The sequence below is a fragment of the Rhagoletis zephyria genome, unplaced genomic scaffold (assembly GCF_001687245.7).
Source record: "Rhagoletis zephyria isolate East Lansing unplaced genomic scaffold, Rhagoletis_zephyria_1.1 Rzeph_scaffold_03045, whole genome shotgun sequence".
In the NCBI taxonomy this organism is placed as follows: domain Eukaryota; kingdom Metazoa; phylum Arthropoda; class Insecta; order Diptera; family Tephritidae; genus Rhagoletis; species Rhagoletis zephyria.
In genome coordinates this window covers 7,002-22,637 of record NW_016160129.1, presented here as the reverse complement: position 1 = coordinate 22,637, position 15,636 = coordinate 7,002, and the positions used below count along the sequence as shown (strand labels likewise).

The 15,636-nt window shown below is 37.9% G+C and overlaps 1 protein-coding gene across 2 annotated transcripts in view; it reads right to left on the bottom strand.

Annotated features, from left to right (window-relative positions):
* GramD1B (GRAM domain containing 1B) overlaps nucleotides 1–12,480 on the bottom strand; it is a 58,647-nt gene extending 46,167 nt beyond the window's left edge. For both annotated transcript variants that reach the window (XM_017623115.1, XM_017623114.1), the window contains exons 1-6: nucleotides 11,679–12,480; nucleotides 11,360–11,612; nucleotides 11,117–11,247; nucleotides 10,859–11,055; nucleotides 7,453–7,762; nucleotides 7,270–7,390 (exon numbers count right to left, since the gene is read on the bottom strand). In XM_017623115.1, the coding sequence (XP_017478604.1) occupies nucleotides 7,270–7,390; nucleotides 7,453–7,762; nucleotides 10,859–11,055; nucleotides 11,117–11,247; nucleotides 11,360–11,612; nucleotides 11,679–12,385 (1,719 nt within the window). In that variant the 5' untranslated portion in view covers nucleotides 12,386–12,480. The remainder of the gene's footprint in view (nucleotides 1–7,269; nucleotides 7,391–7,452; nucleotides 7,763–10,858; nucleotides 11,056–11,116; nucleotides 11,248–11,359; nucleotides 11,613–11,678) is intronic.
* Between the last annotated feature and the right edge of the window lie 3,156 nt (nucleotides 12,481–15,636).

The window sequence follows — 15,636 nt, the reverse complement described above, 5'->3', positions numbered from 1 at the left end:
AAATGGCGTCGCCGACACGAAAGTCGGTGGCGTCTTTTGTTAAAAATGCCACTAGCGGCACATCCAAAAAAGCTAAAATAATTGAAAGCGAGGATGTCACTGGCTTTTACGAGCTGTCCAATGATGGTCTTGTAAAAATCTGTGAGGACTCCTTAGCAGGTAATAATGGAAATAATAATGATACGACAATGGACTGTGATTTGAGGTTAAGGTCAGTAGGCAGTGAAGGTTCAGTGGTATCAAATACCGTTAGTGCTAATACGCAAAAAGAGCGCGACAATAAGCAAGATGGTGGTGTAGTCTCCTACCCGCAGCATTTTCGCGGTGAAATTTTTGTGCTGGTTGACTCTTCGGCCAGTACAGTTATGAATAATGAAAAACTGACAACAGGTCTAGAGCTTTTCAGCCAAATCAAAGACTTGAGATTTAAGGATATGGATCTCATCCATGCGGTTGGCAGGTCACTCTACAAGGTGACTTTTACAAGCACGTACTCTGCAAACACCTTTTTATTTGATACACGTATTGTGAAGCGTGGTTTAAGGACGTTCGTTCCTCGGACAGCACTCGAGAGCTACGGGGTAATCAGGGGTGTACCCACGTGTTTTAGTGAGCAGGAGATTGCCAAGGAAGCAATTAGTAATATTCCAATAGCATCAGTTAGGCGCTTCACGTGCAAAGATGAAGCTAATAGCACTTATGTCCCCACTACTACTTTAAAAATTGGGTATGAAGGTATTGAAATCCCAAAGACCATTGTTTATAACTACACCAAACTTACTGTTGAATACTTCGTACCCTCTCTGAGGCAGTGCGACAACTGCGGAAGGCTAGGGCACACCAAATTCTCGTGTAAAAGTAAGGCAAGATGTTTGAAGTGCGGCAACCCAGAGTGTAAGGGTGCAGACTGTAGAGATAAATCATGCATATTGTGCGGTATAACTGGGCATACTGCCAAAGACAAGAATATCTGCCCCCCAATGGGAGAAAGAACAAATGATAAATCGTATTAAAACAGTTAAAAAAATGTCCCGCAAAGAGGTCTTGGACCAATATTACCCCAAGACGAGTAATCGCTTTGACTTATTAGATTCTGATGAGACCAGCTTTCCACATCTTAACAGTAACTCAAGTGAGGTGGTTGACAAGGACATGCATATAAACAAAAAATTTACTAAGAAATCATATAGCTATGTGACCAAAAAACACACACCCAAAGAAACCAAACCCCTTAGCAGAGCACCCCGTAGACCCCCTGCGCCGATAAATCCGGTGTACAATTCCCCGGAATACCAAAAGGGCATAGTGACAGAAATTGAGCCACCCAATCAGTAAAAAACCAATTTGAACGTATTTTAAATCAAAGGGATGGGATAGAAATCTCAAACGCCTTCACTAGCAATGAAGATCTTGCAATATAATTGCCAATCATTAAAAGCAAACCTTGACACTATTGAGTATTACCTAAACAAATACAATTTTGACTTAGCTTGCTTTAACGAAACTTTTTTGTCCAACACCACCCATCATAGAAAAATTCTAAACTATAGTCTAATCAAAAAATGTCGTAGCGATGGGTATGGTGGTGTAGCCATAGCCATCAAGCTATGCATGACGTTATTTTTAAAAAACTCGCCTATAACTCCGAGTATGATGTTTTGATAATCCAAACCAAAAACCTTAACCCGAACATTACAATTTGCAACCTATATTTTCCACCCAGAATCAATATAAATGATTTCAATAATGAAATACCCGGATTTTAAATTTTTTAGAGGCACATAGAAATATCTTCTTAGTAGGTGACTTTAATGCCAGATCAACCCAATGGGGCGATAGAGTTGACTCAAGTAGAGGCAGGCACCTCATCAGACACATTCAGCAGTCATCTTTTCGATGCTTAAATGGTGGGGACTATACGTATAAAATGGATATTCGGTCGGAAAATGGCTCAGTGCTTGATCTGGCCTTCAGCAATTGCGGCTTGTCATGCGACTGGAGTGTTGATTCCACCAGGATTGGGGGTAGTCATCACTTTCCCATCTCCATTGAGATCAAGGAAATTAAGCAAAAATGTTACTAAGTTTTTAGCCAAGAAAAAGTTATGTGAATCCCTTAAAGAATTGGTATGTGAATCCAACATACATGACTTTGAAAGAAAAGTACAAGAAGAGATCAAAAGAGCCACTTACGTGACAAGTGGAAATCGAACCCCCAAACCCTGGTGGAATAAGGAAGTCGACAAAGCGTATAGATTCTTCCGGATTGCGTTCCAAAAGGCCAAACAATGGCCCAGCCCCAACAGCTTCGAAAATCTGCTTGAACAACGGAAGTCCTGGAAAAAAGTTGTTAAAGATGCCAAAAAGAAGAATTTCAACAATAAAATTGACCAAATAAACTCCAGTCTAGGGAAAAAAGCGTGGAAGTTTGTCAAGACGTTACGTGGCGATCACAGTCAAACTAGTAAGGGGGTCTGGAATGAGGAGTATAACCAGGACTACCTTATCATGCTTAAAGAACAAATCCCGACTCAGGTAGCGGTGACAGAAATAAACTGCCCTACGCAGCCAAGTCCTAACCTTGCGATTACATGTGACGAGATCAACTTCATACTTAATAAGAAAAAAGACACAGCGGCGGGCGCTGATAACATTTCTTATAGCATGCTGAGGTCACTGTCTGACTTCACTCTAAACACTTTCAAAACTTCCATCAATGACATTTTGTTGTCCAACCAAATTCCCCCCCAACTGGCGCGTAATTAGGATTGTGCCTATACCCAAAAGGGACAAAGACCTCACTCAAATAGAGAATTTTAGACCCATATCGCTCATCTCAGTTATGTTAAAAATAGTAAATAGTGTTATTAAAGAAAGACTATACGAATTTGTGGAGTCGAACTGCATCCTACCAAATAACACCTTTGCGTACAGAAAGAACAAGTCGACAGCGATGTGCATTAATCACATGCTACACCAAATTGGGGTTCTTAGAGGTAACAGAAAGCAGGTAATTTTGTGCTCCACAGATGTATCGAACGCGTATAATTGCGTCAACATTCACATATCGTCGTTTAAAGTACAAGACCGCGTAACTGACATTTGCTGCCAAAAATTGGATTTGCTCACACAAGCTCTTGGCTCAATCCTTATCCTTTTGTTCTGAAATATACTAGCCAGAAATGTGATTGCTTTATAAAAAAGAGAACCATTTTAAAAACTATCAGTAAAGTTTTTAGAGGCAGTGCAAATATTTTCCACTCTCACTAAGCTGGTGATAAATAGTGAAAAATATAATTTCTTCCAATATATTTATTGCTAGTGAAATGCCTGGTGCACTACCCCCAACTCTGGTATGCAAATATCGCACTGTTTAATTTGATCGTCGTGCTAGGCGGTCGTGTTAGAGAGTGCTCTGGTGCAGTAAAGGGATTTTTCACATTGTGATCAACATAAAAAACTCTATTATGACACACAATTGAGCGAAAGGTTACATATGNTACCCTTCAACAAATTCTTGTAGATCTGAAAGTTGAGAAACTCTATACTGACTGGATAATACATTTTTTGGCTAGCAGGACTTTAAAACTAGGAAACAGTACGGTCGAAATCAGCAATGGGCAACCGCAAGGAAGTGTACTGTCACCAATCCTCTTTAACATTTATACAAAATGGCTACACAGTCTATCCGACTCCAATATACAAATATACCAGTTCGCTGATGACTTTTTCTTTGTATCGTCTGGCAGTAGCTTCCCTGAGGCTAACAGCAACCTCCAGGTAAAACTAGACAGCTTCATTGAAATCTGCAGCCAACTACAACTAAGTTTCAACCCAAGCAAAACTAAAGTCATGCATGTTAGCAGAGGACCAAAAAGGGAAATTAATGTCACTAAAAGTCAGACTAGATTACAACAAGTTAATGAAATTAAAGCACTGGGCAGAATAATAAAAAGCTCTCTGACCATGAGTAGTCACTATAAATCTACCATAGAGGCAACTTCCAACAATATTAAGTTTTTCAAATACCTAACAAATGTCANTGTTTAATTTGATCGTCGTGCTAGGCGGTCGTGTTAGAGAGTGCTCTGGTGCAGTAANCAGCAATGGGCTACCGCAAGGAAGTGTACTGTCACCAATCCTCTTTAACATTTATACAAAATGGCTACACAATCTATCCGACTCCAATATACAAATATACCAGTTCGCTGATGACTTTTTCTTTGTATCGTCTGGCAGTAGCTTCCCTGAGGCTAACAGCAACCTCCAGGTAAAACTAGACAGCTTCATTGAAATCTGCAGCCAACTACAACTAAGTTTCAACCCAAGCAAAACTAAAGTCATGCATGTTAGCAGAGGACCAAAAAGGGAAATTAATGTCACTAAAAGTCAGACTAGATTACAACAAGTTAATGAAATTAAAGCACTGGGCAGAATAATAAAAAGCTCTCTGACCATGAGTAGTCACTATAAATCTACCATAGAGGCAACTTCCAACAATATTAAGTTTTTCAAATACCTAACAAATGTCAAATCGGGTCTACATCCGCAGAAAGCCATGAACATATACAAAAGTCTAGTTAGGTCTAAAATTGAGTATGGATACACCACTGCTGCAAATGGTGCTAAATCTGCCTCCAAAAAAATAATCACTCTACAAAACAAATTTCTCAGAAGATGCTTAGGTTTAACGCCCTCTACCCCTATTCCCACCATGTATGCACTGGCCAATGAACTGCCTCCTGCAGAGAGGTCAATATGGCTTACCGCGAAAAAACTGGCTAAAATGTTTGCGGTTAATGACCCCATAGTTGATTCGGTTAGATCCAGCCCCCTTGTGAACTCCAGTTACTCCTTCACATATAACAAATTCAGACAAATTTTCGACCGGCTTGAACCTGTGGGATATCATCCCAGCTCCACCAACTGTGAAATAATCGACAGCGCTTTCCCTAGCCACAATGACTGCTGAATGTGCCAATGCTCACTTCTCTAGGATGCTCAACAATTACAAGGAGAGGAGTTTTAACGTCATGTTCACCGATGCATCGCTCTCTGACAGCAAGACTGGGTGTGGCATATACAATTACAACTATGACACTGAAACTGCATTCCACCTACCCTTTAAGTCGTCCACAGCCTTTGGGGAACTCTTGGCCATTGAAGAGGCAATTAATATCGCCTCCAATAATAACTACCGCAAATTAGTAATATTTACAGACAGCCTTGTGTCGTGCCAAACCCTTAAAAACCCTAACTCACTCAACAGCATTGCTAGTAGAATCCTACGAAAAATCCACGCAGCTGCTTTCGACAGTATCCATATTGCATGGATACCCAGTCACAAAGGTATTCCGGGGAATGAAAGGGCTGACAGTATTGCCAAAAAGGCAATTGACAGTAGCAGTTGTAAAAACTACTTATACACTACCGACGAAGCTATCAAGCAGATAAAAGAAACATTGTATAACGAATGGTATGCTGGTTTGCTGGCATATGCAAATGATCATCCTAACTTATATGCTACTATCTTCCCCATGAGAAGAGATACCGCATGGTTCAAAAAACTTTCACTGTCCCCTACCAATATTAAAACCTTGAATCGGATATTAACAGGCCATACCTATGACAAGAACTACCTGTTCAAAATTCAGGCCTATCGGTCAAATCGCTGCTCGTGTGGTCAAGTTGATGGATACGTCCATCAGACTTTCCACTGCAGGCGGCACTCGAATGTCAGATCCGGATACGATATTTTCCAAACACATAACAGCTTTGAGGCAATTTTTCGTGACAAAAATCTAGCCAAGATAACTCAACTGATTAACTTTTTACAAAAAGCCAAGATCACCTTTTAATTTTTATGTTTACTGTAATTTTTGTTTAAAACCCACTTATGTATATTTATAGTACTGGTGTTGTAACTAGTACATTCGTTTCATGTATTTACTATTTATACCGTCTCCACCTCGCTCAAACCTTTTCAATCCGCTCGCTGGCGTGTTATTCCGCCGCATACAAGGCTAACATAAGCCGCACCTAAACTACAAGCGTTTCAAGCAACTTCGGCACGCCCAGTGCAAGCGTTTCAACAAGTCGTCTAATGTGTCCCCACCGTCACCTTCCTTTAACTCGTAATACGTTCTGAAGTCCAACTACACCAGTCAGAAGATAACATACACGGAGGAAGAACCTGGAGTATGCGGTCCTAACTCTTAGGAACTGGCCACTAATCCAAAACACAAAAAAAAAATAAATACGATTCAATGAATTGAACAGGTTAAAATAAAAATGCTATTGGCTGAATGTAAGAGAAGGCTTACAGCTGTTAACAGACTTTTGTATCCTTTTTACTTTTACTTAAAAAAATATGAATTTGACGGCGCCTTGCTTAAACAAAATTTTAAGTTCTAATGAACACACATCCATACATATGTAGAAACCTAACAAATTTTAACAAATTTGATTGAATAGATTCGATGGTTACGAAGGTTTAGCCATTTTCTTTAGGAAAAAATCAAATGTGGAAAATTGACTTTTGATTCTGACCTGTGTATACTTATGTTACAGATAAAGAGCTTAAGGTCAGGTTTTCAAAATGCCTTAATTTTTAGCGTCTGAAACGCTAGGTCCACGTCGTGTCGTGGTATAAATTCCCACATCATTTCTAAGCATAACTTCTGGCATCTTCATGATGGCTCACATACTTTTAAAACTAACCTGCTACTACCGAATGGTTCTGCCGTACACGTATTTTTCACAAACAGCAACATCCCATTCAAATGAAGAACTGTCCCAATTAGAATTAGAGGCAAATATCACTTCCTTATCTTAATAGAATCCACTACAATATAAATACATAGCCAACTTCTATTCTATCTTAGCTCAAATACTTGCTAAAACAACTGTATATCTACGCATTTAGGCATTATAAATAGTGAAATTAACATACATATATGTATCAGTGCTTTTTTTTGAGATTCTCATAATTGAATTAAATTTCTTTCGGCGAGCAGCGCCTATGAAAATTTACTTAAAAGCACAGCGTTCAATTATTAGCTTGCCTTTAGCTGCTAGACTACAAAATTTTATATAAGTTGCATAATATTTTTGTTTTCTAAAATTAGTAATCAATGTGCAAACCATTTGCACAGACTTTTGCAGTTTTAGTATTGCCTAAATGAGTTTAAAGCTATAGCTCCTCATGTATTTGTTCGATTTGTTGTGTTAGTTTGTCACTTTTGTGTATGAACTCACACACGACGCTCACCTTTTTTAACAATTCAATGGCAGTTTGCAGTACGTTGTGCCATTTCTTCAACTCAGCCTCATGTAGGATCTCCTGTTGGTGCAGCAATTCCATCCATTCTTGATTCGAATTGGGCAATTCTCTGTAATGGGAATAGAAAATTACCTTTTATGCGATTAATAAACCCGATGACTTTATACTTACTTCAACGCAGCCAAATTAGGCAGACGCGCTCGACTGCTTATATTATCATCGATACGCTCCTCTAACGACCAAAGCTTAAGCAGGAGTATCACATTTAAAGCGATCAAGAAACACAACAGACAAATGACAAACACTGATAGCCATTTGTGTTTGTTTTGCGGTTCAGTGTCGCTCGCTGGCTGTTGTGCTACAGCAGCTGTAAGACGGGGAACCTGGCGGCGATTGGTGGCCACTGACACTTCGAGGGGTTCTGTTCTCATTTGTGCTTCGGGCACATCTTCTATTGTCGGCCGAACTTGAGTCGAAGTACCTTAAGGGAAAGAGAGAGAGAGAGAGTAAGGAAATGATGAGGAACAGATAGAAGCAAGGCATATTTAATAAGGTAGAAGTGATTTTGACATTTCTCTCTTTTGAACACCGACTATAATGTCAAATGATAAATAACATTTAACCCTTTTCAAGTTAGTATTTTCTATTTTTCATTAAAAATTTGATTGCATGCTGTGAGATAGTTTTGAATTGTGTGAATTTTTTGGTTTTTCGACCACATCCATTTATAGATACATATGTACAATGCCGAACAGAAGTATTGGCACAGTGAATTTTTCGCAATATATGCAAAGTTTCTTATTCTAATTTATTTTCGATAATTTTTTATAAAAAATATTGTTCATTCTACACCAGAAAACATAATAATAAAATTTCTAAACTTTGTGCAAAACTCAGGAAAATTCAATAAAATTTGCACACTAATTTGGAACTTTTTATTCAGATTTTTTAAAAAAATTCTAAGCATGCAGTTTCATAGCCCATTCAAATTTAGTATAACAAAGTGCAAGTTTGAACTCTCTAGAAAATCGCATTGATTTTTGGTAATTTTTTTTCACGCAAGTTCTTCCATACAAAGTAATTCGACAATTATTTTTTGTATGGAGAAAATGAGCAACACCTTCCACTAAAAAAATTGCATTTTTTCATACTAAAATTGAATGGACTATAAGACTGCATACTTAGAATTTTTCTAAAAAATCTGAATAAAAAGTTGCAAATTAGTGTGCAAATTTAATGAATTTTCCTGAATTTTATACAAAGTTTATAGATTTTATTATTACGTTTTCTGGTGTAAAATGAACTATATTTTTATAAAAAATTATCGAAAATAATTTAGCATAGAAAACTTTGCATATATTGCGAAAAACTCACTGTGCCAATACTTTTGTTCGTCGCTGTATACAAAAATAAAAGGAGTTGGAACTAGGAGCGGTGCGCTGTGTGTGGCAAGAGCCAAAAAGTTAAAGTGGCGTTGTACTTTAAGGGTCCTAGTTGCAAAGTTAGAACAGCTTCGTTCGGAGAACGGCTGCGGTGTTCAATTGGAAGATTCTGTGTCTGTGAAAACTATTTTAACGCGAATGATTTTATTACTTGCCCATTGCAGGCAAATATCTTTAAGCGCATGCCTTTATACCAAGGTGCAGTTCCCAAGCACACGAAAGTTCAGAAGTGACGATATCATCAGTTGATGCGCAGACGCAAACTGAGACCCAAACTGCAAGAAATAAATAGTTTCTTACAAAATTACGCACGTCAGGACCTAGATTTATACTGATATACATACGTACATATGTATACGTACGTATTCAATGCAATGATTCCATACAATGTAGTTTCATAACGGAAATATACCTTCTTAATGAAAAAATTAAGACAATGGAAGACACTATAGCGGCTAAGTCTTTACAAGCCTCCCTTGAAAAAATTTTCACTAAAGGGCAGTTAAAAAAACTATCAACAAATTGTTAGAGTTAAGTCTTCATATAAATTTAGAAGAAAACAGTAAATCATTTATACGTATACGTACGTATTCAATGCAATGATTCCATACAATGTAGTTTCATAACGGAAATATACCTTCTTAATGAAAAAATTAAGACAATGGAAGACACTATAGCGGCTAAGTCTTTACAAGCCTCCCTTGAAAAAATTTTCACTAAAGGGCAGTTAAAAAAACTATCAACAAATTGTTAGAGTTAAGTCTTCATATAAATTTAGAAGAAAACAGTAAATCATTTTTTTATAAGTGCCGGATGTTTTTTAGAATCAAATATTTAAATAAGAAACTAAACGCGCAAAAACACTGGGCGAATAAAAAAAATGTTTAAAACAGTTCCACAAAACATTTTTTTCATTTTATTTACGTGTTTTCTCATATGAGGTATTCGTTTCTGTCTATATGTACACATATTTATGTGCATATAAGATGCAAATGCAATTAAAATTCTTTGAAGGTAATATTGAAGGAATTCTTAAAATTAGTATACATATGTATGTATTTATGCCGATGCGTTTCAATTGATGCTAGTTTGTAGCAAACATATCACTCGCACCTCAAAAGGTTAATTTGTTTGTTTACAGTTTTTTGACATTATAACTAGCTACAAGAGAGTTCGAGCTAGTTGTCACTTCTACCTTATTAAATATGCCTTGGATAGAAGATAATAAACAAATAAACATGCAAGCATACGATGGTCGATATCTGACGATTTTTGATTGAGTATGAATACATTCAGAAGTATGTGTATGTGAGACATTGAGTCGTACAGCATCAAGAATGATAGAATACACCATAGTATACCATGGTATAACATCATATCGTATTAAGTGTACTTGCTAGATGCTCGAAGAGGACAAATTTTGCAAATGAAGTATGGGCCGGATGATAAAACGCTTTTTAACATTATGACTAACAACATCTAAATGCTAAATGCAGTCGCCACAAGTATAAGACTAAACAGAAAAATGTGTATGGTTAACCGAATTAGAGCATGTGTTAAGAGGATACCGGGAGGAATAACGGTTATAAAAACTAGTCAACATGCAACGGAACGGGTTCATGTAATAGTGATCATTATACCTTCCTTGCTATTCGATTGCACGACAAATTCCTCATATACTTGTATAATGTTATGAAGTGGGCTATGTTGCTGCTGGTGCTTTTTAAGCTTGCCTATATGATTATCAAAGCAAGGTTCTTGATGATGCTGACAGGCGTGCAGGTGTAGATTATTACTCTTAATGTGATTATCGGAGTGCTGCAGGTGTTGATGATCAATACCAACACTTTCAACACAATTAGTAAAATGGAAGTGGCGGTGATGATGAGTATTGTCACATTGTCGATTACAATTGTTAGTGATGGTGGTGTTAGCAGTGCTAGAGGAGAACTTTGTGTTGCACGTGAGATTTGCAGTTGGAGTGGAAGCGTTAGAAGTAGTAGCATTGGCAATGGCAGTGACAAAAAAAGTTGTGGTATCAAAAGTAGAAACCGTAGTTGGATTATACGAACATTGATCATTTTTGTTGTGGAGAGTGACAGTAGTATTCGTGTTGATTAGTTTGTTGTGCTTACCGCGACGTGGACGCCGTCCTTTTGCCTTGGAGGGTGGAATGCAAGTTTCATTTTGCAAAGCTTGGAGCATTGCGCCGAAGTATTCTTCCATGCCAGCCCATGTATTCTTCTCTATGAAGCCTTTCACGACACCCCAAATAGATTTCTTGTATTTAATTTGAGCGTGCACAGACAGCATTGTGTGGTCATCAACGGTTCTGTAGAAGTACGATAACTTTTGTATTGTAGAAATCACTTAAAAAAGGCACACGCACTTACCTTACTAAGCAGTAATGAATTAATACACTAAAGCTATCAGCATATGGAATGCCAGCATTAACACTATTTACATCTATGGAATACAGTTCGCCTGGTTTGCTACATTCACGCATTTCTTGCGTCTCAGTCACCTGCAAACGGGGGAATATATTTAAAATTAAACAAACCGCGAAAGAGTAGTTGAATTGATAATTGTAGCTCAAACGCTTCTCTACTCTGCCACGAATTCTATTTTTTCTTTACCTTTGATACTTTTGGACCTACGGAAGCTAATAGTTGCACAGTCAAGCCTAAGGTGCGTGTCTTCTTGCCCTCATCGGTGGTTACCCACTCGCCGAAAGACATATTTTCAGTTTTACGCATAGCATGAAAATCTGCCACGAATTTAGACTTGGAGAAAAGCATGTTGAATAGCGTATCTACATTAATGGGAAGTATTGTGTGTACTAATTGACGGCCTTCATGTGCTGATGTGCACTCAGCAGTAGCAACAAATCTGTAACAAGAAACATTTATGCTTAGTACAATTGTGAATTCACGACATCAAAGTTGTCAAACTTACGGTGCTTTGTTATCCTCAGAGTCACTAGAACACGAGGCATCTGTTGGCAGATTTGTTTGATTATTGCTTGCTGCCTCATCACGTTCTCGTGTGCTTTTGTTCACTTTGCGCTTTGTCTCGTGTGTGACTGCCTTAAGTGTGGAACTTTTTGTTTCTCTACTCGAAGCACTAACCCCACCCCCACCACTGCCACTTTCATTGGCAGAACTGTTCGCGATTTTGCTCTTGCCTGTCTCTTCTTCCAGCTTCACTGAGGTCAGTGTCAATTCCTTTGCATTCATTGTGTTCTTTGAATCCCGCTCACCGTTATTATCACTTGTTTTATTATCAGAACCGCTTGTCGACGTGGTCGTCGAAGAGTTCACAATCGATTTATTCGAACTGAAGAAATATGATGATTTCGTTCTGGGCTTACAACCGCCAGCGCTGCTTGTGCTGGAGCTATTGCCACCGCTATTGCTGGCAATTTGTGTAATTGAGTTAGCTGTGCTGTAGTTGCTGCTAACAATCGAATTTGTGTCTTCTAGTGCTGATGCAAAATCAATATCACCTTCACTTTCTACTGGCAAACTAGTCGGATCAATGTAATCTTCATCGTCTGTGGTTAAACCGAGTTCATCACCATAGCAATTATGCACCCATTGCCATATTTCCTGTGGGGGCATCGGCTTGTTCATCAACGTATTTTGCCATACTCGAAAGAGCATCAAAAACGCTTTGTCCCTTGTTGTGAATGTTGCAAAGAAGTATTTCTCCTTAGCAGTACATATGGAAATGGCATTGGGTATGACAAGTGCGGTTTTCTCTTTTGTTATTGAGGTGACATCCTTCCAGCGGATAGTTAAATATGTTTCCCAACGAAAGATATTAGCATGAAAACAAACATAATTCTGTGAGACATACAATCGTCCCTGAACGAGTATATCACGCTGCAGAGCACACGAATAATCTAGAATGTGAAAAAAATCCAAGAACTTATAGCCTGATTGCCCGATTGGTGAAAAGTGTTATATTATGCTTACCAACAATAAGCCGATCGTCGCTTGGAACTTCCTTGAATAACTTTTTGAAATCTTCCGCACGCGATTTGTAATTCGGATAGAGTACGTTGTACCAAGACTTCTTTTTGGCGCGCTCCGAGAGTCGTGAGCCACTTTTGGGTTTATCAAAAGCGGTTGAATCCTGAACCACACCACGCACTAACTCGCCAGATGTGTCACTCGACTTGCTGATAGTGTCCTGAAATGAAAGAAAATGTCAAAGATTAGATAAATTTTGGCTTATGCATATCGAGAGCTGGTATCCAATACTTTATATCTTCTTTAATAAAATTGAATTTCCGATATTTGCCTGTGTTATAAAGAAAGTAACGGGACGGAGGGCACTGTTACTTAACTATCTATTGCATGTGGAATGAATCAAAAATCAACAGATCCTTACCATTTCTTACGTTCCACCCCGTGCATTATAACACAGGCAAATAGAGACCACCTCTGACCACACTGGATTGCTATTGTTATTGTCATCCTAATATATCACACTTTTATGTTACTATCACCCAGAAGATAATTTAGGAAGGCCTTCTTAAGTAAAGCCATTCTAAGAGGCCTACCCAAGAAGGACTGAAAAAAGTGCCTCCTTGCATACCTTCTAGAAGGGCTTATCCATTTAAAATTTACGCGAATGCATTTCAAATGAATTTCAATAAACATTTTAAGTTGCAATAACACACATTTGATATAAACCTTAAGTATTTGCTTCAAAGATGTATGATTTTTATAAATTAAAAAAGCGACCTTAAAGGAACTTCTCCAAAGGCCTTCTGAAGTATGTCCTATAAAAGGCCTCTTGGAAGGCCTTCCATGGGTAGCGAAAGAAGCCCTTCAATACAAAAAAGAAAGGAGAAATGAATGTAGAGTGAAAGGTCTCTTGACTCTTAGGAAGGCCTTTCGGAAGGGCTTTTAACTCCTGAAATTATCTACTGGGATGTTATTGCGTTCAACAACACAGCAGCGAACGTTGTGGTGTAGTGGTTAGCAGTGTGCGCTACCACTTCGCAGGACCTGGATTGAAGCCCTGGTCAAAGCAGCATCGCAAAAAAAAATTCTTAACAGCGGCAGGCAATGGCAAACATCCGAGTGAATTTCTGCCATGAAAAACAGCTTCTCACAAAAATGAAATCGCCGTTCATGATAAAAATATTTGTGTGACAACATCAAGGCACACGCCACAAATCAAAGGAGAAGCTCGGCCAAACACTATCATATGTATAAGCGCCAATCTATTATTATTATTGTTATTATTCATATGTAATTAAATATTGCAAGTACGCGTTCGGTTGATTTTTTGCTGGAAATATTAGGTTTGTTCGTCGAAAATCCATCCAGAACTATCCAACACCCAAAATATCAGAGAGTAACTGCCATAACTAAACAAAAGCGTGGGGCGGAGCGGTTTCTGACACAGTATAGACAGTAACCAACCTTTTTGGGTTGTTGTTGTAGTAATCGTTGTTGTTGTAGTTATATTCACTCCTGAGGAAGGCACGGGGTTGTGTGCTGCTATTTAATGGCCTTCCTCAGACTTTTTCTTAGATTTCAGGGTTGTGTGCTATATTATTATTAGATAAATAAATTTAAGTATTTGTCAAATCGTGATTTTATTAAAAGAAAATTATAAATGGTGTTGAAAAACCAAACAAACGCTCGTGCGAAAGCTCTATTTTTGTGTATTGTTAAAATTTATACATGGCGTACTTATTCTTTTGTGGACTTTATGTTACTTGAGAATTTAGACAACGTGCGAGCTGGCAGGTTCTGTTATCAATATAATTAACACAAGCTTTTCCGAGTGGTTGCCTTTCAATAAAAAGAATAAACAAATATTCGCAAATAAATTGGATTTATTTTATAACTGACAACTAACCTACGCTTTTTGTTCTTTTCTCCATTTTAATTTTGAATCCTTATTACCGCCAACAACTTCATGTGTATACATATTTACAAGCTGTCAAAATTTTGCGTAGTCCCACGAGCTAGGTAAAAACTATGGCATTCGTATTCACAACGAGAAATCTCAAAATTTTTGTTTGGTCTTTCCAAATTTTCTCTTTTTAATCAGTTGGCAAAGGCCCTCAGTGGCAGCGCTCCGAGCGTTGAGATAGTAATTTCATGTCAATTAGTAGAAAAGTTCCATGTTGAAAAAACTTTTTATTATGGCGAGAAAATTTTTCATTTCTGCTGTGCCAATTGGTAACTTTTTACTGCTGGAAATTTTTGACAGTTGCTCTGGTTCAGAAGAAGTTGAGCAATTAAAGTCAGAAATTATACAAAAAAGACTTGTCTTTACTGACATTTATTCTTCTTGAACTAAAAGCCATGCATTTATTAGACGCCTTAGTAATAAAATTAGAACAAAAAAATTCTTCAAAACCATCAGGCCGGGTTGAAAATTTTCATTCACCTCATAGTTAACAAAAATTTACAATCCGTAGTACTTTTCTATCAATTCTCAAATACGTTTAATTTAAATCGTTTAGAAAATGCGTCATTTATGTATACCATTTTATGTGGAATTATTCAATAAATTTCGTTTTACACTATACTTTTTGAAACTATTTGGAGTTAATTATTTTTTGTTTCTAAAAAGCAACCCTGCGTGCTTGGAAGGCGTGTGTACCAATAATTTCATCCCTAACATATTCATCCCCGAGGAAGGCAGTCGCCAAATTCACCGAAGGTTGTTTACTGGTTATATTGTGGTTTCTGACGCCTAGCGTTAACGCCGAAGTGGCATACCTAAACAAAAGCGTCAACGCTACGCCAAATGCAGAAATAACACCAACAATAAGCATAGGTTGGTTTGTGTGTAATACGAAAATTACAGTTTCGACGTTTTCTGCAGCCAACTTCAATACCTAAGGCCCTTTCAAAATCAGATTTTCCAACCGCTCAGCGTT